The 23,278-nt window shown below is 42.7% G+C and overlaps 1 protein-coding gene across 1 annotated transcript; it reads right to left on the bottom strand.

Annotated features, from left to right (window-relative positions):
* Positions 1-6,807: 6,807 nt before the first annotated feature.
* Positions 6,808-21,617, bottom strand: LOC115472251 (cytochrome c oxidase assembly factor 7). The gene is made up of 3 exons (XM_030206454.1): positions 21,433-21,617; positions 17,008-17,148; positions 6,808-7,780 (listed from the first exon to the last, which is right to left on the bottom strand). The coding sequence occupies exons 1-3, from the start codon at positions 21,536-21,538 to the stop codon at positions 7,332-7,334; spliced, it is 696 nt and encodes a 231-aa protein (XP_030062314.1). The 5' UTR covers positions 21,539-21,617; the 3' UTR covers positions 6,808-7,331.
* Between the last annotated feature and the right edge of the window lie 1,661 nt (positions 21,618-23,278).

Genomic DNA, 23,278 nt, shown 5'->3' on the forward strand with positions numbered 1-23,278 from the left:
TTATAAGTGAAACGCCTCACTTAAAATAATACCTTCCCACCTTGGCACTATCTGGGACTGCCTGGGCAGTGTGGGGGAGGAACCAAAGCAGAGCTGGAAGAGATCTTGGTACCAAGATTCAGTACCAACACCCAAATAACTATCCAGGTAAGTTAAGATAGAAAAAAAAAGCTAATCAGAACCAAATATAGGGGGATACCTGACTTCTGGCTGCTGTTCTATAGCTGGATTTTCAACACCCACCTCTGGGTATCTGCCAACACTGAATTTCTGGATATAGATTTAAATTCAGTGGTTGGTGTTTGCATCCAGCGCTGACCACGGTGTTTAAATATCAGTGGGACAATTTCTAAACCCCTGGGATCAGAAGTCTACATTACATTAGTTCACATTAAAATTACTTCATTAATAAAAACAATTACCAGGTTTGATCCACTGTTTCTGAACTGCCTTAAAACTCCTTCTGCAGAAATGGCTTCCACCAACTTGCATCAGTGGTTTTCAACCCAGTCTTTAGGATGTCCCCAGCTAAATGGGTTTTCAGAATACGCACGAGAGATTTGCATCCAAATTTGTCTCATATATATCCATAATATAACATAATATATTATAGTCCTTTGGTTCTATGCAGACTACAAAAAATAAATCTGGAAATTACCAAAGATTAACAATGTTACATTATAAATAAAATTCCCTTTAAATTTTACAATAAAGTCAATGAAAAGGTAATAAACAACCAACAATCGTTAATCTAAAGAATGTAACACAAATTTCCTAAACAGGTATGTCTTAATCATGCACCTAAAATGCACAAAACAGTTTTATCTAGTCTTGCTGCATGGAAAGCTAAGAGATTCTCCAATAACTTGAGCCCCTTTCTACTCTTTAAAATGGGATCAAACATATAAAAGGCAAGTGACCGTACTCACTTGCAAATGCGCAGTAGAGACTTCCCTCTCTGTCCCGCCCCCGCGTCAAGACGTGATGACGAGGGGAGGGGGGCGGGACAGAGAGGGAAACTGCGCGGAAGTGGAGGGAGGGAACCGCTGACATCGCTACCGCTCCCCCCCCCCAAGGTAGCCGCTACCGCCCCCACCCCCGGAGTCGCCACCACCCCCCCTTCACCCGGCCCGGGCCTTCTCTTCGTTATTCAACTTACAGCAGCGCCGAAAACAGCAGCAAGCAGCTCAGCTTCAGCTCCCGTCGGCCTTCCTTCCCTGCCTGTGCCCCGCCCTCTCCGACGTGACGTCACACGAGGGCGAGGCACAGGCAGTGAAGGAAGGCCAACGGGAGCTGTGCTTGCTGCTGTTTTGGCGCTGCTGTAAGTTGAATAACGAAGCGAGGGCCCGGGCCGGGTGAAAGGGGGGCGGTAGCGGCTACCTTGGGGGGGGGGACATGGGAGGTCTCAGAAGGAGGGGGGGCCTTGGAGCTGGGAGGGCTGGACTGAAGGGGGCCTTCCAGCTGGCTGGGAAGAAGGCACGGGGGGGGGCCTTGGAACTGGGAGGGAGGGCGGGCGGGCAGGGGGCCCCTTACAGTTGTGAGGGAATGGGGCCCCTTACAGTTGTGAGGGAGAGCAGGGGGCCTTGGAACTGGGAGGGAGGGAAGGGGGCCTTGGGAGCTGGGGGGGAGGGCCTGGGGCCTTGGAACTGGGAGGGAGGGAGGGCGGGCAGGGGGCCTTGCAGCTGGGAAGGGGGGAGGACTGGAGCCTTGGAGCTGGGATGGAGGGACAGAGGGGTCCTTGGAGCTGGCAGGGAAGGAGGATGGCAGGGGGCCTTGCAGCTGCAACGGGAGGGGGGCCTTGGGAAAAAAAACATTCCAATACGCGCCCATTTTAACGGGCTTAACGGCTAGTAACTGAATAAATTGCAAGCTCTTGTGTCTCTCCCTGAATTTAAAAAGACAAAATGATTGGCAAAATCTAAGGGAGCTAGACCAAACACAACCTTGTAAGTCAAACATACATTTGAATAAGATTCAGCAAAAGACCAAGCGCCTATAATTCAAGCTTCTGAAAATCTGGATGTTTCTGCTTTGCTCGAAGTCACAGGAGGACATTGAACTTAGATCTACGTTATTGGTATCTTTTGTCTTTCTTTTGGATAAAGAGGCGTTATTGAGACAGTATTTAAGACAGATTTCATCAGTAATTTTTATGGGGGAGAAAATCCAGATATTTCCTGATGTATCCAGAACTACGCAAGAAAGGAGAAAGAAATTCTTACTCTTGAGACAAGAGACAATACAAATGGGGCAAAATTCCAATTGATATTCCCATGTAAATGTGTGATATTTTTTGAAAATAAGAAATACCATTTCTCTGAACCTATACAACTAAGAACCTTTTTGAATGCAAGGGTTCCAATACCTCCATAGATATCTAATTTAGGACTTTGAATTATGAAGATGTAACAATAAAATAGCTTGACGCTTTCCTTTCTAATATAAGTTTCTTAAATGTATCTTAATCCTCTATATAAGATTTATGTTAATCGGCCTGTTTATTTGAGGACTATATATAAAGGAACTGATTTTGTTGTCATATGGATTAAGCATAATGACCATATATATTGCTTTGGAATTCCCTGTTTTTTATTTTCTTGACAAAGTTTATCTTTGGAATATAATTGAAAAATTGAATAAAGAATAATTAAAAAAAAAAAAAAGATTCTGGCATATACTGGTAACCAATAAATCTGCCTATATTTTGGAGAAATACCATCAGACAGCCTGAAAATCCAGGATACACTCTGCAGGGCATGTCTGGGGTTGAAAAACACTGCCCTACCTCCTCTGCACTTTTAAAAGAGTAATAGCACACTAGAAGCTAATTAAGGTACAACAGACATAACGCTGAGTGATAAAAATCTGTTTGAAAATTACCTCATAGAACATACCTGCCCCCTCGTGGATAGCTGTGGAATTCAAGTAACTGAAGATCTTGCAGTACTTCTCAAAATGTGGTTCCCAACCAAGTGCTTATTAACTAGATAGTTCTACATCTGAGGTAGTCACATTTATTCATTACAAAAAAAAAAAAAAATCTATATGCAAAGCACTGTGGGATATGTAGTTAAGAAGACCATTTCCATCACAAGGGCAGATGAACAAAAACCCTGCACTTTTCTGAACAGCGCCTGTAAAATCAGCCCCGGAACAGTGTGGGGAAATAAAGCCCCAACGATCAAAGTTAATAGAATGCAAATTTAGGTGCGCTATTAGCTCTGATCATTGGGATACTTCTGCAGGGGGATTGTGCATGCGCCAAGTTGTTTGACAGGTCCGGGCTGTCAAAAAAAAAAAGAAAGACCGGACCTGCCAGAGTAATACAAGGAGCTGGTGGTCCGGTGGACCTCCAGACACTTATACCCAACCCCGCACACAAGGGGTTGGTGATCTCGTAGTCCAGTGGACCTCCAGCCCCCCCCCCCCCCCCCGCTCCCTTGCAAAACAGCCCCATGTATTACTCAGTTTGACAGATCCTTTTCTTTGGGGGGGGGGACGCCCTGTAAGCATGCAAATGCATGCTGGAAAGGGATCCCCATTAATCCCCAATGCTCCGCAAACCCTAATGCCAGCTCTGAGCTGGCATAGGGTTTGCCATGAGAGCAACGCCACTGTTTGGCGAACTGTCCACTGAGCATTGGGGAGGAATACCTAATGCCCTGTTTAGCATGCATTTGCACTCAGAGCCAGCAAGCTCATTATTACACGCGCTTGCCGGCTCTGATCAAAGGGCAAAGACAAATGCAGGCACTAGTCTGGCGCCAATGGCCTCTAGCGCCCTTGCCTTTGATCATCGGCCTCTAGGTCTTTGGAGCTGTATTTGTTAAGCAACTTTTTCCACCCCACTGGAAACTGTAACCACCAGTGACTGCCTGCCATCTCATCTATCAGGTAGTGCAGCATTCCTGCCAGCAGGTGGCACTGCACAAACAGACCAACAAAGCAAGGCAGGGAAAAATTCTACAATAGGTTTCCAGCCTCAGCTCTGCAGTAACAGAGGTGGGGGAATATAGTGAAAAGGAATGAGAATGAGGAAATAATATGAAAACATTAAATAACAGGAGTGGCGTCCTTAACAAGAGGCTTCTCCTAATTTTGACCGATTGGGTGGAACCTCAACTGAACAGGCAGGAGCCATTCCTTTAGAACAAGTCTTACAATATTCACAACAAAATCTTTCCTTTAATAAAATCTGGAGCACAGCAAGAATGACTTTGAAAGAAAAAGGAAATCTGAATTAAAGGTTATCATTATAGTAAATGAGATGGGAACTCATCTCCTTTGACTTCCACATATCATTTAACAATATAGGACTAGACGTTAAAAGCCAAATATCTGTATAGCAGTTGCCTCTGTACAGATGACCATCATTTTCTGTGGATATTCAGCGGCACTACACACAAAGTGCTAATGAATATCCATTCCTTACAGACTATCCAGAAAGCTCCGGGGCAGAGTATGGGTGAAACAAGGGCAGTGCAGCAACGTATCCAGAAAGTGGCGATAAATTTATCCAGAAAGCTATCTGGACATCAGCGGTGCAACCAGCTCTATCCAGATCACAGCAATGAATATGCATGATTTATTTAAACCTGACTATTATGGTTAAGTTATCAACTTAAAAGTTAATTACACTGTGAAAATGACAGAACCTCACAAAATTAAATAGAAATCTCAAATTAAAAAAAAAAAGTCTCTCTAGCAACGCTGGAGAATTCACATTTAATAGGGTGCAAAGGATGTAAGCTGTACCACTTCCAACCACTATAAGAGGTAGGAAAGACAAGAGACAGGACCAGAAACCACCTCCAATATGCCATCAGCCCATGGCCAGACTTACATAGCTATTAGTTTTGGCTGGGAACGCCCCTGGTGTCTTCAATCCCAATTAGAACCACATCCAAAACCTTTTAGGGAACTTCCTACAGAAAGGGTAGATTAGCAGCTATAGAGCTCCCCACCAGCAAATCTACATTTCCTGGGAACACTGATTTTTCATAGTGTGGTGATGCCACATAACAGCGATTATTATTTATTAGGAATATCCTCAGAAAACAAAATGTTAAATACAGCCACAGGAAATATTTTTAACTTTTAAGGCAGAAGCAAGGGACACCTTTTTTTTTTTTTTGTCTCTGATCTCCTTCCAAACTCTGGGCGGTGTCATTATGTTGCCGAAATATTTCATCTCTTCAACAGCATCCCATTGTAACCACCCCCTTACAAAGGTGACGGATGGGCTAGCAGCGATTCCAGCTTACGGTGTTTCACATGCCACCAGGTCACAAGCCCCTTTTTTTTTTTAAGGGTGGAGGGGATGTTGTCCTTCTCAGCATGAGGTACCTGAATGTGCCAATGGGATGGAAGAGGAGAAGTGCTGCTTTTTACTGCTGCACCCTGAGCAGCCCTCCTTTTCTGCTTCACAGGAAATGCAGGCCTGCTTACGGCCTAGAATAGCAGCAGCTAAACATGTCAGGGAGATGAGGTACTTATGCCCTGGAGAAACAGGATAAATAAATAGTACAGGGGTTATGGCAGGTGAGGGTAGCGAAGGGTTTAACTTTGGACACTTTCCTTCTAGTAAGGATATGCTTTTATTCCAGTTTGAAAACAAATACAACAAATACGACCAACACTTTATTTGGTCCCAAACGGCCACAAAAAAAAAAATCATTAAAATTGAAAAAATAAATTAAAAAGTAAAATAAGTTAAAAAAAAAAAAAAAAGTCAAGACCCTCCCCCCTAATCTTACCCCATTTGTGAAACCATTAGGAGTAGGAGGGACCCCCAGTTGGTCTGGCTTTTCAAAATGGCAGAAGGCTCACCCCGATTTTTATTAATTGCCAGATAATAAAATGGCACCAGCCATATATCCAAATCAGTGGCAAGAATACTTTTGCTGGTGTCAGATGCCCGATTGAGAGAATGTGCATACAGATGCATTTATACAGGATATGTGGCGCCTTCTCAACTGGTGCATATGGGAGATAATCGGGGTCCAGAGTGCCTTAAATGTGGGAGGAGCCCGGGTACTTTATTACATATGTTTTGGAGATGCCCAGCTCTGGAGAGATTCTGGAGTCAAATCCGACGGTTCTGGGAACTGCAGCTGAGTATTCCTGTGTTGGGGACGATAGAGCAATTACTGTTGGATATACCAGGGGCTTTTGGAGGTAGGAATTGCTTTGAGATACTAATGCTCCACAAGATGTGCTTAGTAGCTAGGAAATGTATTTTACAATATTGGACTGTTAAAGATCCCCCAGCCTACTGGCATTGGAGCTACACCTGTTGATATCCTGGGAGGCTAGAGATTCTAGGCTTTCCCAGAGGAGACAAACTACTTTTCTGGCAATTTGGGGTCCTTATTTGCAAATCCTAAGTCCCAGAGGACGTAGCTTACTTCTTAATGAAGGTTGAACTTTCCATCATGATAAATTATGGTTCCCTTAGGTTCCTGGGAGGGAGGGGAGCTGTTGGCCTGGTTCAGACAAGTTTTTGATGTTGAGATAGATAGAATATTGGACTGTTACTGAATACAGTTTACATTTGACTGTTATGTACTTTGTGGTAAATTGTATATTTTGACTTGATCTGCCCTCAATAAAAAAATGTTGAAATAACATATGTGGGGAACAAAGGGGAAGTTTGGGGATAGGTGAGAAAATGTTAAAAAGTTTTGGATGCTATTCAGTAATGGGTGGGATTTATACAACATGATTTGCTTGTGAAGTTTGCTAATTGAAATGTATGGTTATGGTTTAACATGCTGAATTATCAATAAAAATTGTTTAAACATAAAATGGCACCAGCCTCAAATCATTCAGAGCCATTTGGAAAAACAGGACCAGTAGGGCAAGAACTGGAGATCGCTCCTTCCCCTGAAGACAGTGCTGCTGGGTAGATCGGGAGCACACTGGGGTTCCGACTTGACATTTTTTCCATTGATCGTTTTTTTTTTTTCTTATTTTGTAACAAAAATGAAAAAGAGAAAAACAAAAACAATTTTTCAGTACACACCTTTACTTTTTAGCACTTGGTCAGAAAGGGACTGAACTTTGCCTGATTCAAGAAAGTGTGTTTGGAATTAAAATTTAATAAGACAGGAACAGTTTCCCTTCTTAAAAAAATGAAATCCTTCAAATGGTCATATTTATGTTGTAAATGTAAAACGGAGCAATGGAATCAGCTGCTTCTTCACACACGACACAGCTCATCTATGAGTTTGTCTCCAAATGATTTTTTTCTCCCATTTCTAGATTACATTTAATAAAAAAAAATCAATTCAATCACTAGACTTTAAAAAAAGAAGTTAGTTCTATGGGTGTCAGTTCCCAAATGTTAACTGGGTCTTGGATTCACGCTGTTCCTCGTTTAGCAGTTTTGCCCTGTTTTTCAGGGCTTCTGCTTTCACATCGTTTTTCTCTATGCCGTCTCCCAGCTTGTACATACGACTGGCATTAGCACAGGCCCACATGTGACCCAAATCACAGGCTTTCAGGGAATATCTCAAAGCCTGGTTCATGTCCTTCGGTAGTCCTGGAGCTCCCTGGAGATAAAGGGCACTCAGATTGAAGCAGCTGGCCGCAAAGTTACCTTCGCAGGCCTTGCTGTAGTAGTCTCTAGCCAGAAGAGGGTCCGGCTTCTCATCAAACACCCGCCCGTCGTGTACGAGCAACCCCACATTGTGGCAAGCGTCTATGGACTTCTTCCCACCTTTCTTGCAGGATGTCAGGAAGCACTCATAGGCTGCTTTCAGATCTTGTTTCAGGCCACCTAAAAAAAAATAATTAAAAATAATTTACACTTCATACATACATTTCCAGTCACAAAGAACTCATTGCTGGAGGATGTGGTAACAGCGGTTAGCGTATCTGGGTTTAAAAAGAGGTTTGGACAAATTCCTGGAGGAAAAGTCCATAGTCTGCTTTTGAGACAGACATGGGAAGCAACTGCTTGCCCTGAGATTGGTAGCATGGAATGTTGCTACTCTTTGGGGGTACTAAAAGGAATGTTGCTACTCTTTGGGGTTCTACATGGAATGTTGCTACTCTTTGGGGGAACTACATGAAATGTTGCTACTCTTTGGGGGAACTACATGAAATGTTGCTACTATTTCAGATTCTGAATGGGATTTTGCTACTCTTTGGGGTACTACATGGAATGTTGCTGCTCTTTGGGGTACTACATGGAATGCTGCTACTATTTCAGATTCTGAATGGAATGTTGCTACTCTTTGGGGTTCAAAACAAAAAAAACAAAAAGGCACACAACTGCTTACAAAACAGTAGATGAAAAACAACAAAGCAGTGGAATCAAATGTATTTATTGGAACAATACCCGACGTGGCCACGTTTCACCCTCAGGCTGCGTCAGGGGTATAAACCATTTATCTGCTACTTCCAACTGAACTAATACATATCAGTTCAGTTGGAAGTAGCAGATAAATGGTTTATACCCCTGACGCAGCCTGAGGGTGAAACGTGGCCACGTCGGGTATTGTTCCAATAAATACATTTGATTCCACTGCTTTGTTGTTTTTCATCTACTCTTTGGGGTTCTACATGGAATGCTGCTACTATTTCGGATTCTGAATGGAATGTTGCTACTCTTTGGGGTTCTACATGGAATGCTGCTACTATTTCGGATTCTGAATGGAATGTTGCTACTCTTTGGGGTTCTACATGGAATGCTGCTACTATTTCAGAGTCTGAATGGAATGTTGCTACTCTTTGGGGTTCTACATGGAATGTTGCTACTATTTCAGTCTGAATGGAATGTTGCTACTCTTTGGGGTACTACATGGATTGTTGCTACTCTTTGGGGTTCTACATGGAATGCTGCTACTATTTCAGATTCTGAATGGAATGTTGCTACTCTTTGGGGTACTACATGGAATGCTGCTACTCTTTGAGATTCTGAATGTAATCTTGCTGCTCTTTGGGGTTCTACATGGAATGTTGCTACTCTTTGGGTTTCTGCCAGATACTTGTGCCCTGGCTTGGCCACTGCTTGGAAAACAGGATACTGGGCTAGATGGACCATTGGTCTGACAAAGTATGGCTACTCTTATGTTCTTATGTGACCTGTGATCCAACTGTTTTTATTAACAAGTAGGGACAAATATATTACCAGATTAGACCCATCAAAAAAACTCAACACTTTGAGATCTGCCAGCTGGGATGCTGTGGTGACAAATTTCTTCAAGAAGTTAATCTGAGGGGAAGGTCTTGAAAAGGTTTTCAATTCAGATTTAAACTTGTTGAAAGGTGTTTCACAACAGATAGAGGGTGAGACTGTTCCAAAGGGAAGGAATAACAACTTGAAAACAAGAGTGTGAGGTAGAGACAAGCTTGATCTGCAGGTACTGCAGCTACGAAGAATGGACACACAAGGATGGAGTATAAGGTATAAGAAAGTTATAAATAAATGGGGGGAAACCAGAGTAGAATGCACAGTGAGCAAGAACAAGGATTTTGAAAGATATGAGGTATGCAATGGGAAGCCAGTGCTCTTTAAAACAGAGGAAAAACCCGGTCAAATTTCTTCAAGCCAAAGAGAAGTTTAATAGAAACATCTGACTAATTTGAAGTCTGCATAATTGTATTTGGGGTAAATCATGGAAAAGTGGGGATAGTGCTGGGCAGACTTATACGGTCTGTGCCCTGAAAAAGACAGGTACAAATCAAGGTAAGGTATACACACAAAAAATGGCACATGTGAGTTTATCTTGTTGGGCAGACTGGGTGGACCGTGCAGGTCTTTTTCTGCCGTCATCTACTATGTTACAAATGTGGAATTCCAAGTGTTTAATAAAGATCCCTTTTGCCAATGTGGTTCTTGTGGCATTTTTTCCATTCCTTGGCCATCTCTACTCACAGAAGGGCCCTTTTATTAATTAGCATTTATCTAAAATGTTCTATTCCACCTACAACTAAGCAAAGTACATAAAAACATACATAATAACATTCACAAAGAGACAGAAAACTGATCATACTTAGTCCGTTACAACAGTGTCAAACCCATGCCAAACTGTTCCATACTGTTACAGAAGCTCAAATATCCAGGCAAATTGTTCCAGATCTGTGGACCAGCAATCAAAAAAGCCGCTGCCCGTGTTACAGCATACTTCACAATGTTCATTTTATCATTTGCAAGTAACATAGATGTTTGAGTGCAAAGCCCTCTGCAAGCTGTACACAGTAATAACCTAGCTAAATCCAGAGGTCTCTATTCCATCCTCATTCTTCTTGATCTTTACGCTGCTTTTGACACTGTCAATAACAGCATACTCCTCGATACCCTGTCCTCACTTGGATTCCAGGGCTCTGTCCTTTCCTGGTTCTCTTCCTACCTCTCCCTCCGCACCTTTAGTGTTCACTCTGGTGGATCCTCTTCTACTTCTATCCCTCTGCCTGTCGGCGTACCTCAGGGTTCTGTTCTTGGTCCCCTCCTCTTTTCTATCTACACTTCTTCCCTTGGTTCATTAATTTCATCCCATGGCTTTTTCTACCATCTCTATGCTGATGACTCCCAAATCTACCTTTCTACCCCTGATATCTCACCTTGCATCCAAACCAAAGTTTCAGCATGCTTGTCTGACATTGCTGTCTGGATGTCTCAACGCTACCTGAAATTAAACATGACCAAAACCGAGCTTCTCATTTTTTCCCCCCAAACCCACCTCCCCAGTCCCCCCATTTTCTATTTCTATTTATGGCTCTCTCATGCTCCCTGTCTCCTCAGCTCGAAACCTTGGGGTCATCTTTGACTCTTCTCTGCTCATATCCAGCAGACCGCCAAGACCTGTCGTTTCTTTCTTTACAACATCCGTAAAATCCGCCCCTTTCTTTCTGAGCACTCTACCAAAACCCTCATCCACACCCTTGTCACCTCTCGTTTAGACTACTGCAATCTGCTTCTTGCTGGCCTCCCACTTAGTCACCTTTCTCCTCTCCAATCGGTTCAAAACTCTGCTGCCCGTCTTGTCTTCCGCCAGGGTCGCTTTACTCATACTACCCCCTCTCCTCAAGTCGCTTCACTGGCTCCCTATCCATTTTCGCATCCTGTTCAAACTTCTTCTACTAACCTATAAATGTACTCACTCTGCTGCTCCCCAATATCTCTCCACACTCGTCCTTCCCTACACCCCTTCCCGTGCACTCTGCTCCATGGATAAATCCTTCTTATCTGTTCCCTTCTCCACTACTGCCAACTCCAGACTTCGTGCCTTCTGTCTCGCTGCACCCTACGCCTGGAATAAACTTCCTGAGCCCCTACGTCTTGCCCCATCCTTGGCCACCTTTAAATCTAGACTGAAAGCCCACCTCTTTAACATTGCTTTTGACTCGTAACCACTTGTAACCACTCACCTCCACCTACCCTCCTCTCCTCCTTCCTGTACACATTAATTGATTTGATTTGCTTTCTTTTTTAATTTTTGTCTATTAGATTGTAAGCTCTTTGAGCAGGGACTGTCTTTCTTCTATGTTTGTGCAGTGCTGCGTACGCCTTGTAGCGCTATAGAAATGCTAAATAGTAGTAGTAGTAGGATTGAAACTGAATACAAAACATGATGAATCAACAGTGCAATCTTATAATGCACGCGAGACGCAACTGGTAAGCAGTGCAAAAAACAAAATACTGGTGACATATTCAAATCGTGTGGTACACCAGCCAGTAATCTATGGGCTTCTTAGCATTTAGCATGCGCTATTTCCATTAGTGTGTGCTAAGCTTTAGTAAAAGGTCCCATAGACTCTAATAACATTACGGCAATGGAACCGAAGGGCTGTAAGAAGTAGACATATGGAACCGAAGGCCAGTTAGTACTGAATAAAGTCACCATGGCTAACTGTACGAAAAACAAAACTTCAGCATGGATTGACTAAAACAAAGCTTTTTTATACTATCACACACTCTTGGATAATAAAACACCTACGAATTAACAAAGTACCGTATTTTTCGGACTATAAGACGCACTTTTTCCCCCAAAATTTGGGAGGAAAATGGGGGGTGCGTCTTATAGTCCGAAGGTAGCGAGGTCCGATTTTGGGATCGCCCTCCCCTACTCACGTCACGCGATGTTCTCTGGTGGTCTAGTGACGTCGGGGCAGGAAAGAGCCCCCTCTTTCCTGCCCAGCGCGCTGCTCTCCGTCCTCCTGTATGCTGCCTGACTGACGGTCTCGGCGAGATTCAAAATGGCCGCCGAGAATTGAAGTCTCGGCGGCCATTTTGAATCTCGCTGAGACCGTCAGGCAGCATACAGGAGGACGGAGAGCAGCGCGCTGGGCAGGAAAGAGGGGGCTCTTTCCTGCCCCGACGTCACTAGACCACCAGAGAACATCGCGTGACGCGAGTAGGGGAGGGCGATCCCAAACTCGGACAAGACGCACCGGAGCACCTAGGTTTTAGAGGAGGAAAAAAGGAAAACTTTTTTTTTCCTATTTCCCTCCTCTAAAACCTAGGTGCGTCTTATGGTCCGGTGCGTCTTATAGTCCGAAAAATACGGTAAACCCTAGACTGATCATGAACATCAATTCATAATGAAAATATAACAAAACTACACTCTATTTGGATACTGAAGCTGGACGACTTACCATTCCTATCAAGATCTAACAAGGAATAGTTAAGGGAGATTCCCTGTCACCACTCTTGTTTTGTCCAGTACTAAATCCACCAAATAATTTTAGTAACTTGTTAGGCCATAGATTTCGCCTTAAATCTCAGAGATACTAAGAACCTGGACTGCCAATGACTGCAAGCTTTATTGCTCCTGTAATGTTGCTTAACAGAACTCCAAGTAGATATAAGCATCTCAGATGATTATCAGGATGACTGGACAAATACGCTAAGAAAAACTTCCTTAAAGACAAAACTGAAAACTGAACACATCTGTCAAATGGAAGATAGTGACATAAATAAACTTGAGCAGAAAAGTGTATATTAACATCGAGTAGAGGAAAAGAATAACAAGCCAGCATAAATTACTGACAGTAAAGATCAACAAAGGATATTACAAGAAACTGATATCAGTTTTGAAAAGTGCTTTAACAGCTGTGAAAGTGTGAGCGAGGTTGAAACGGAAGGCCTTCATATAGCCAGACAAATGCTGAACCCTGTTACCTCGTAGGGACAATAAGAATAAGGTTTCTTTACTTTCAGAGGCAAACTTTGCACAGGCCTGTAGCCGACAGACCTCAAACCCATAGTACATACAGCTATTTGCAGGGTTGCAAAACACAGGTATGTCTCCAGCCAGACCTGAAGAACAGGATTCTGGTAAAGCTAAAGTTAAAAGCTTGGCCTACCTTAACCAGGTTCTGGTAGCTTACACATAAGAAGGGGAGACCTACATTGCAAGACTTTTACATTCTCTCTTCCCAGGGCCTCCCTGTTCTGTTCTGCCAGAGGGCTTTTACTTCCTGCTCACTGTTGAGCCCCGTCCTCTGACCAGACAGCTTAACATCCCTATGCTTACACTGGCTCTGCTTCAGCCTCTGACATGGCAGGTTTAGCACCACCTGCTGGCTAACCTGCTACATCAGCAAGGGACACCTGTCACTATGTCACTCCCTCACAACAGTACAGAATAAGATATAAGCCATCAATTAGTTTGCATTTCTTGTACTTTCACACAGCTTTGGAATTGTAGACTGGCTTGACAAAAGGTTTTATAAATTGGATTTAAGAACAAGCAAACTCCTCCATGCCCGCAAAGTGATCTATAAGAATCCATGTATGCTGAGATTGTACATCCCAAAACCCAAAAGAAGATGGGGGCTTACAGAAATAGATTATAGATACAGAGCTATTATCCTAAGCATACAGGCATACTTTTATCCTAGTCATATATTATCTAGCTCAACTTATCATACACTACTAAGCCCAACTTTACATTGTTTTACTACTGTTTTATTAAAATTCTATTAATTTTGTATTTCAAATTACTATGTAAGCCGCATTGAGCCTGCATTATGTAGGAAAGCGCGGGGTACAAATGTAATAATAATAATAATAAATACTTCACAGAATCAACAGATCCAAATATGCAAAAAGAGCTGAACTGTGAAAATAAATGCCTAAATGCCTACAGTCTTTATCCTTAAACTTGGATAAGCATTCTGAGGAATAGCATGAATGAGTGAGAATGCATGTTTATTGAGGGTTGATATAATCGCATTCCAAATTAAAATCAAAGCGGTTTACAATAAAATCAAAGAATTCCCAGATCTAGACAAGTAAAAGACCTTAAAGAAAAAGTTGAAGTGATTTATGCTAAACAACTTGCAATGGAAACTGATATAGTGAAAACTCAAGAACAGCAATCTCAAATAGCAGGAGATCGTCTGATTATTCATAGAAAACTTGAAAATCTAGAAAATTCTTCAAGAAATTTAAATTTGCGTTTATTAAATTTTCCTCAAACACAATATATGTCTGCTAGAGAGCTGTTTAACAAACTTTTGAAGGAGATTTTCAAATATCCAGAGGACTCTTTGCCTCCACTGCAAAAAATATATTACCTTAAACTACAAGGGAAAAATTCTCAATCATCCCCTATTGAGTTACAAGCATCTTCTGAATCTTTGGATGTATCCGGACTATTGGAGCAATCTCAGGAAGAAATTAAAACTCGTGCTACTTTAATAATATCCTTTGTCTTTATACAAGATAAAGAGGCTTTACTAAGATTGTATTTTAAGAATTTACAGCCTCAATTTATGGGAGATAAGATTTTGATGTTCCCAGATATTTCTAAATGGACTCAGCAAAGGAGAAAGAAATTTCTGGAATTGAAGCAGAAAATTGTGGAAATAGAAGCTACCTTTCAATTAAGGTTTCCATGCAAATGTTTAATTTTTTTCAAGAATAATAGATATATATTTTATGAACCCGAACAATTGTCTAGATTTCTACTTATGCATGGGGAAAAGAACTGACCAAATAAATGTTGGAAATACGGTCAAGATGTAAATTTAGAAACCGCCTGCTCTAACTTAAATGTTAATTACTTCCACTTTAACCAACTTCCTTTGGTGATAATTTGGATTCTCTCTCATTTGTGGACTGTTGAAAATCAATGTTCATATAAATTCCTTTTGGAATTTAAAATTTGAAATAATTTACTTGAAAGTTGTTATTTAAAACATTGATGTATCATTCAAAGTGTGTTATCTTTGTTTAAAGCAAAATTAATAAAGAATTAAAATAAAAAAATAAATAAATAAAAAAGAATTCCCAGAAACAAAAAAAAGAACTACAAATTTAGGGGCCCTTTTACTAAGCCGTGTAGGCGCATAGGTGCGTCAATTTGGAGTTACTGCCCGGCTACCGTGTGGCCCGGGTGGTAATTTTGGGGGTTTTTTTATGAGTGCCGGAAAATAATTTTTCATTTTCCTGAATGCGGCGGAAACTGGGCGGTAATCGTCATTCTACATGTGTAGACGATTACCACACGGTTACCACGTGAAACCTTACCGCTAAGTCAACTCAGACCCAAAACGGACACGTGCCAATTTTTATTTTGCCGCACGTCCATTTTCGGCAGAAATTTTAAAAAGGCCTTTTTTTACAGGCGCGCTGAAAAATGGATCTGCGCACGCCCAAAACACGCGCCTACACTAGCGCAGCCCATTTTCAGCGCACCTTAGTAAAAGGACCCCTCAGTACAGAAAAGAAGTGGAGGTTTGAAGACCGTTGCTGTCCTGGCACTGGACCACGCCGAGCCGCCGTCTACACACCATGTCACCACCCCCCCTGGGAAAGCCTAGGTATAAAAGCTAAGTTTCCAGAGATGACCTGAACTTGACTTATGATTGTTCACTTGTCTATTAGATTGTAAGCTCTTTGAGCAGGGACTGTCTCTCTTTGTTAAATTGTACAGCGCTGCGTAACCCTAGTAGCACTCTAGAAATGTTAAGTAGTAGTAGTAGTAATACAGTCAGGAAGGGAGTTCCAGAGATGGAGAGCAATGCAAATAAAAATTGCAGAGTGGAATATTGATCACAGATGGGAAAAGAAAATAGAAGGGGGGAGGGGGTACTGTAAGACAGTGTTCCAAGGATGAACAGAGAGCTCAAGCTGCTGTGTATGGGGTGAAAACAGACAATAAACAGGAGGGGCAACCAGCAAAAAGGACCTTTGTAGGTCAATGTCAAAATCTTTCGCTATACACAGGCATCAGGATGCAATGAAGAAAGAAGCAAAAGGAATTTGAAAAATAAGATTTAAAAAAAAACATTCTAAAGAAAAACAAGTCAAATGCACAAATACAGTGGCAAATTCAAAATATTTCTTCAGAAACCATACCTCAATCAAAATCTCAGCACCAGAATGGTTAATAAAAGGTTAACTTAAACCTAAGGATCAGAGATTGAAAGCTGCAGCACAGGACAGTGGACCAATGGCAACACAGTTTATTTATTATCTATTTGTTACATTTGCATCCCACATTTTCCTACCTATTTGCAGGCTCAATGTGGCTTACATAGTACCGTAAAGGCGTTCGCCAATTCTGGTATGAATACAGTAATGTTGTAGTACAATAAGGTTCGTGTGTACACAGATCACAGAAAAACGTTTAAAAAAAAGTAATAAAACAGGCAAATGTAGAGTCTGTAAAACAAAACTATAAATGGTTACACATCTCATGACTGGCTTTGATGTGGTATTAGAAGGCCTGTATACAGAAGCGCATGTTAAAGAAGCACGGTTTACCCACCAGAAACTGCAAACACTACCAGAAAAACACTGGAATCATGAGTTATTCCAATCAATAAGATGCTTGATGTGAGTACACCAGGCATAACAATAAAAGAGAAAAACTCAAGAACAGCATTATTAATAGAACCGCCAAGGGATTATTCTGTGCAATATATGGAGGAACAGGAGATCTCCAAGCACCAACAAATGTAATCAGAGACAGAGAAAATGTGACAAAAAGATAAAGAAATATTCCATTGGCAGTATGGACTTCCCAGAATTCAGTAGGCCTGGCTCACCTTTCCCGGTTACATAATAGGATCCTAGTTTGTAGCAGCTCTCACTGTGCTTATTCTGATCGCAGTTCTTTTTCAATACTTGTGCAGCAACTTCAAAATTCTTCTTTATTCCTTCCAAATACTCAGCCAGCCGATGACAGCCTATGGAGAAAAATGTCTCCTAGTAATGTATTTATAAATGAACTCACAGCACTGCCTTAGCTTGGCTAATACACTAGTACGATCAAGCTTTGAACACCATAAAAACATGTAAAATTCATAGGGCACCAAAGAAGATGTAGGTCACCTGCTTTTATTGGACTAACCCAGGACTAAAACACGCTCCCGAAGACTCTAGTCAGTTTGGTTTTCAGGGTATCCATAATGATATGCATGAAATAAATTTGCACATACTGGGACACTACTAGTCTGTGAAAATGTATTGTGCATATTCATCATGGATATCCTGACCTCCTCCCCCTCCCCCCCCCACACACACACACTTAGATTGTGGAATTCCCAGGGCAGCTTTTGAGAGATAGTCTACTACTACTACTACTATTTAGCATTTCTATAGCGCTACAAGGCGTACGCAGCGCTGCACAAACATAGAAGAAAGACAGTCCCTGCTCAAAGAGCTTACAATCTAATAGACAAAAAATAAATAAAGTAAGCAAATCAAATCAATTAATGTGAACGGGAAGGAAGAGAGGAGGGTAGGTGGAGGCGAGTGGTTACGAGTCAAAAGCAATGTTAAAGAGGTGGGCTTTCAGTCTAGATTTAAAGGTGGCCAAGGATGGGGCAAGACGTAGGGGCTCAGGAAGTCTATTCCAGGCGTAGGGTGCAGCGAGACAGAAGGCACGAAGTCTGGAGTTGGCAGTAGTGGAGAAGGGAACAGATAAGAAGGATTTATCCATGGAGCAGAGTGCACGGGAAGGGGTGTAGGGAAGGACGAGTGTGGAGAGATATTGGGGAGCAGCAGAGTGAGTACATTTATAGGTTAGTAGAAGAAGTTTGAACAGGATGCGAAAACGGATATGGAGCCAGTGAAGGGTCTTGAGGAGAGGGGTAGTATGAGTAAAGCGACCCTGGCGGAAGATGAGACGGGCAGCAGAGTTTTGAACCGACTGGAGAGGAGAGAGGTGACTAAGTGGGAGGCCAGCAAGAAGCAGATTGCAGTAGTCTAAACGAGAGGTGACAAGGGTGTGGATGAGGGTTTTGGTAGAGTGCTCGGAAAGAAAGGGGCGGATTTTACGGATGTTGTAAAGAAAGAAACGACAGGTCTTGGCGGTCTGCTGGATATGAGCAGAGAAGGAGAGAGAAGAGTCAAAGATGACCCCAAGGTTTCGAGCTGAGGAGACAGGGAGAATGAGAGAGCCATCAACAGAAATAGAAAACGGGGGGAGCGGGGAGGTGGGTTTGGGGGGGAAAATGAGAAGTTCGGTTTTGGTCATATTTAATTTCAGGTGGCGTTGAGACATCCAGGCAGCAATGTCAGACAAGCACGCTGAAACTTTGGTTTGGATGCAAGGTGAGATATCAGGGGTAGAAAGGTAGATTTGGGAGTCATCAGCATAGAGATGGTAGGAAAAGCCATGGGATGAGATTAATGAACCAAGGGAAGAAGTGTAGATAGAAAAGAGGAGGGGACCAAGAACAGAATCCTGAGGTACGCCGACAGGCAGAGGGATAGAAGTAGAAGAGGATCCACCAGAGTGAACACTAAAGGTGCAGAGGGAGAGGTAGGAAGAGAACCAGGAAAGGACGGAGCCCTGGAATCCAAGTGAGGACAGGGTATCGAGAAGTATGCTGTGATCGACAGTGTCAAAAGCAGCGGAAAGATCAAGAAGAATGAGGATGGAATATTGACCTCTGGATTTAGCCAGTAATAGGTCATTGGAAACTTTAGTAAGCGCAGTTTCGGTTGAGTGGAGAGGGCGAAAACCAGATTGTAATGGGTCAAGAATAGCATGTGAGGAGAGAAAATCAAGGCAGCGGCGGTGAACAGCACGCCCAAGTAATTTGGAGAGAAAAGGAAGGAGGGAGATGGGTAGGTAATTAGAGGGACAAGTAGGGTCAAGTGAAGGCTTCTTAAGGAGAGGTGTGACCACAGCATGTTTAAAGGCAGCAGGGACAGTCGCAGTGGAAAGTGAGAGGTTGAGAATGTGACAGATAAAAGGAATAAGAGTAGGAGAGATGGCATTAAGAAGGTGGGTGGGAATGGGATCAGAGGAACAGGTGGTACATTTTGAGGAAGAAAGGAGAAGTGCAGTTTCCTCAATAGTAACTTCAGGAAAGGAGGAAAGGGAATGAGGGGAAGGAGAGAGAGGGGAACGGACTAGTGGAGGGAGAGCTGGTGAGGTAGAGAAAGCAAGGTTTATCTTTTGAACCTTGTTGTGAAAGAATTCAGCAAGGGTCTGAGGAGATAATGAAGGGGGAGTTGGGGGAGGGGGCACCTTGAGGAGAGAGTTCAATGTGGTGAAGAGAAGTCGAGGATTAGAGCCAAGAGAGTTGGTCAGTTGGATATAATAATCCTGTTTGGCACGTAAAAGAGCAGATTGGAAGGAAGTCAGCATGAACTTAAAGTATAAGAAATCAGCAAGGGCCCGAGATTTCCGCCAGAGGCGTTCGGCGGAGCGGGTACAGGAACGTAGGTAGCGGATATTAGAAGTCAGCCAAGGTTGGGGTTTTGTACGCCTTACAGGGCGGGTCATCAAAGGTGCAAGAGTGTCTAAGGCAGAGGATAGAGTATTGTTGTAAGAAGAAACAGCCTCGTTGACAGATGTGGATGGTGCCACAGTAGAGAGGAGGTTTGAAACATGGGAGGATAGAGATGAAGGGTCAATATCGTGAAGATTCCTAGATAAATTAGATAGGATAGGACGGGACTGGGAGGGAGGAGATTTAAGTGTGAAAGTTATAAGATGGTGATCAGAGGAGGGATGATCAGAGGCAAGGAAACTAGAAGGTGAACAGTTGGAGGAGAAGATGAGATCAAGACAGTGACCATTTTGATGAGTGGGGGAGGTGGAGCATAGTTGGAGATTAAAGGACGACGTTAAAGCGAGTAACTTGGAAATATAAGAGTTGGAAGGATCATTAGCAGGAATATTAAAGTCACCAAGGATGAGAGAGGGGGAGGAAGGATCATGGAAGAAGGCAAGCCAGGCGTCAAAGTCACTGAGAAAGGATGAAAGGGACTTATCAGGGGGACGATAAATGACCGCTATTTGAAGAGGCAGAGGAGAGAAAAGGCGGATAGAGTGGACTTCAAAGGAGGAAAAACAGTGAGATTGAGGTGGAAGAAGGGGTTGAAATCTGGAGGAGGGAGAGAGAAGTAGTCCAACACCGCCCCCACGGCCAGCAGGGCAAGGAGTATGTGAAAATAGATAACCGCCATGGCACAGGGCTGCGACTGAAGCAGAGTCATCAGGGCAGAGCCAGGTTTCTGTTATGGCGAGCAGATGGAGGTGACGCGAGATAAAGAGGTCCTGGATATAGGGGAGTTTGTTACAGACTTCGCGCCTTCTGTCTCGCTGCACCCTACGCCTGGAATAAACTTCCTGAGCCCCTACGTCTTGCCCCATCCTTGGCCACCTTTAAATCTAGACTGAAAGCCCACCTCTTTAACATTGCTTTTGACTCGTAACCACTCGCCTCCACCTACCCTCCTCTCTTCCTTCCCGTTCACATTAATTGATTTGATTTGCTTACTTTATTTATTTTTTGTCTATTAGATTGTAAGCTCTTTGAACAGGGACTGTCTTTCTTCTATGTTTGTGCAGCGCTGCGTATGCCTTGTAGCGCTATAGAAATGCTAAATAGTAGTAGTAGTAGTAGTACAGATAGAGCGGGCATTCCATAGGGCGCAACAGAAGGGCAGAGAAGAGGAGGGGAGTAGAGGAATAGAGATGTATTCAGTCCAATAAAAAGGTATCATACTTTCACATTATTTCTATATGTGTACGGGATCACAGGAGAGTATATCAAGTAAATAAACATTTCCCTCGGGGTTGCTTCCCAGTTAACGTTTGGAAGGGTTATCAGAATACGGCTCAGCAACATCTTATTTCCCGTCCACATAAGGGAACAGTTAATGTGGTACTTTCTCCTTCTAAAGCCATGACGGGGTGTTAATAGGGCAAAAGATATTTAAAACAATGTTGCCATCTCTTTCTTTTGCAAGTTTTTTTTTTTAAACCTCGTATTTGTGTTTTAAGTGATTCCCACCTTCGCCGAGATTGTGGTCTAAGTTGTCAATTTTTAGACTAAAAAAAAGGAAATAGTCACAACAGAAACGGTAAACCGTCTCGTCCATACAGCACCTGCTCTCACAGAGCTGCTCCGAAGAAAATCATCGCATGCATTTCTCTTGCTAAACAACACTGAATCCAGAACGCCTAACGGATTTAGCCCGTAGCACCCACACTGCCCACCCTTTCTCACCATCGGGATCTCTCTCCTTGTGGCACTGGTAGCTATATTCTATCCCCAGGTTATCCAGAAACACCTTCACCTCCTCCTCGTTCTGGAAATCTACCAGTCCAGCCATGTTGCAAGCGGGACAACGAGAGCAACTGCAGAACACACGTGTAGCCCAAGGTCACCTGACCTTACCCGGAAGTATCTAAGCCGGTGCACCAAGGCGGTGGTTGGACGCTGCCGCCGCCGCACACAAGTAGGTTAGATAAGATTGAGAACCTGGGGGCGGGGCGAACCAAGGAGGCGTGGCTGTGAGCCAAAAGGAGACTTGGAACGCGGAACTCATTAGGGCTGTAGAATTGGGTGATGATCCTGTTTAGACTGTGTCAGAGAGAGGGGAAGAGATAGGAGGATTTTGGATTTAACTCAGGTCTTAGTTCTAACTTCAAGCAGAGGGTGATTTTTTTTTTTTTCAATAGCATTCTGGAGTTGAAGGGTTTGTTTGGTTCTAATGTTCTATGGGGGCGAAGAAATAAATAAACCAACCAGTGCTAGACGTAAAATTCTTAGCTGATTAGAATCTACGACGGTTTTTCTGGACCTCAAGGAGGTTGTTTACTAAAGCTTGGCTCGAGTCAGCTAACTCAAGCTAAGGTTTCACCCCCCCTAATTTTGTTATTATTCTCAAATTGCTGGCGGCCAGCATCTTTGGTAAGGTTTGAAGTTTCTTGCTGCTGCTTTTGATCGGTGAACCTACCTCCCCAGCGCCATCAGTCAAGCTACAATTTTGTATACAGGTCTCCAGCAGGGCAGCTGAGGTGACTCTGGATGGTTGTTGAACTTTTAAACGAGATTATTCTTTTTGAGATGAAAAGGTGCAGACGAACTGATAAATTTCATTCATTAAAATGTATAAATATAAACGCACACCCCATTCTCAAGAATTTCATTTTCACTAGCGGAAAGCTGGTAGGAATGTATATAGTTAGTGCTGCAGCAGCTGCAGATTTGTAAACTACCACAAATAGTTCCTTTTTTTCAATTTAACACCCATCTTTTTATTTGCACTCAACAGAAGGTACATTGAAGAGAAAGCCGGTCTTCAACATTTTCCCCAATCTTAAGAGCTGAGTTTTCCTGTTCCTTTTTTTTTTTTTTACAGGACTTTTTCTTTTCTTTTTTGGGCTAGATAAGTAACCTGATTTATTTTATTTATTAGGATTTATTTACCGCCTTTTTGAAGGAATTCACTCAAGGCGGTGTACAGTAAGAATATATCAAACATGAGCAGTTTTGTTGCAGGAATTACCACTATTGTTAGCAGAATCTGTGGTACTTCAGGAGTCAAACACCACACACCAGAATGAGAGAAAAGTCTTCTTTATTTGCCAGCAAACAAAGTAGGACATCAGCACTAGGTCTCTTCTTCTCTTCAGCTCTCTGGATCTTATGGCTTCTGTCTCAGCTGCTTCTGCTCTCAGTTATATAGGGTCCTACACCTCTCTAGCCCCCCTTTCTCACCAGATGGTAAAGAATAGATTGATTACCCTGCCTTGAACTAATTATCTCTATACATTACTCCAAAATATCAGTTACATAGGTTTAAGATATTTCCTAAACTGACCTATGACCTGGGGCCTCTCACACTAGACAATGTGGCACCTATCTCTTGCATTTTATTATTATTTCTCATAATCCCAGTCATAGCTTAAACTGCTAACTGGACTCTGGCATTCATTAAGGGGTCAAGGGGCCAATCTTGCTTAATGGTACACATACATGATTTGTTATTACTTTCAGAAAACCAGTCCTTCATTTAGCTATTCATCAAGGAGATGACTTGACTTGTCCTGACCTCTTTCACCTATTA

The sequence above is a fragment of the Microcaecilia unicolor genome, chromosome 6, assembly GCF_901765095.1.
Source record: "Microcaecilia unicolor chromosome 6, aMicUni1.1, whole genome shotgun sequence".
Classification (NCBI taxonomy): Eukaryota; Metazoa; Chordata; class Amphibia; order Gymnophiona; family Siphonopidae; genus Microcaecilia; species Microcaecilia unicolor.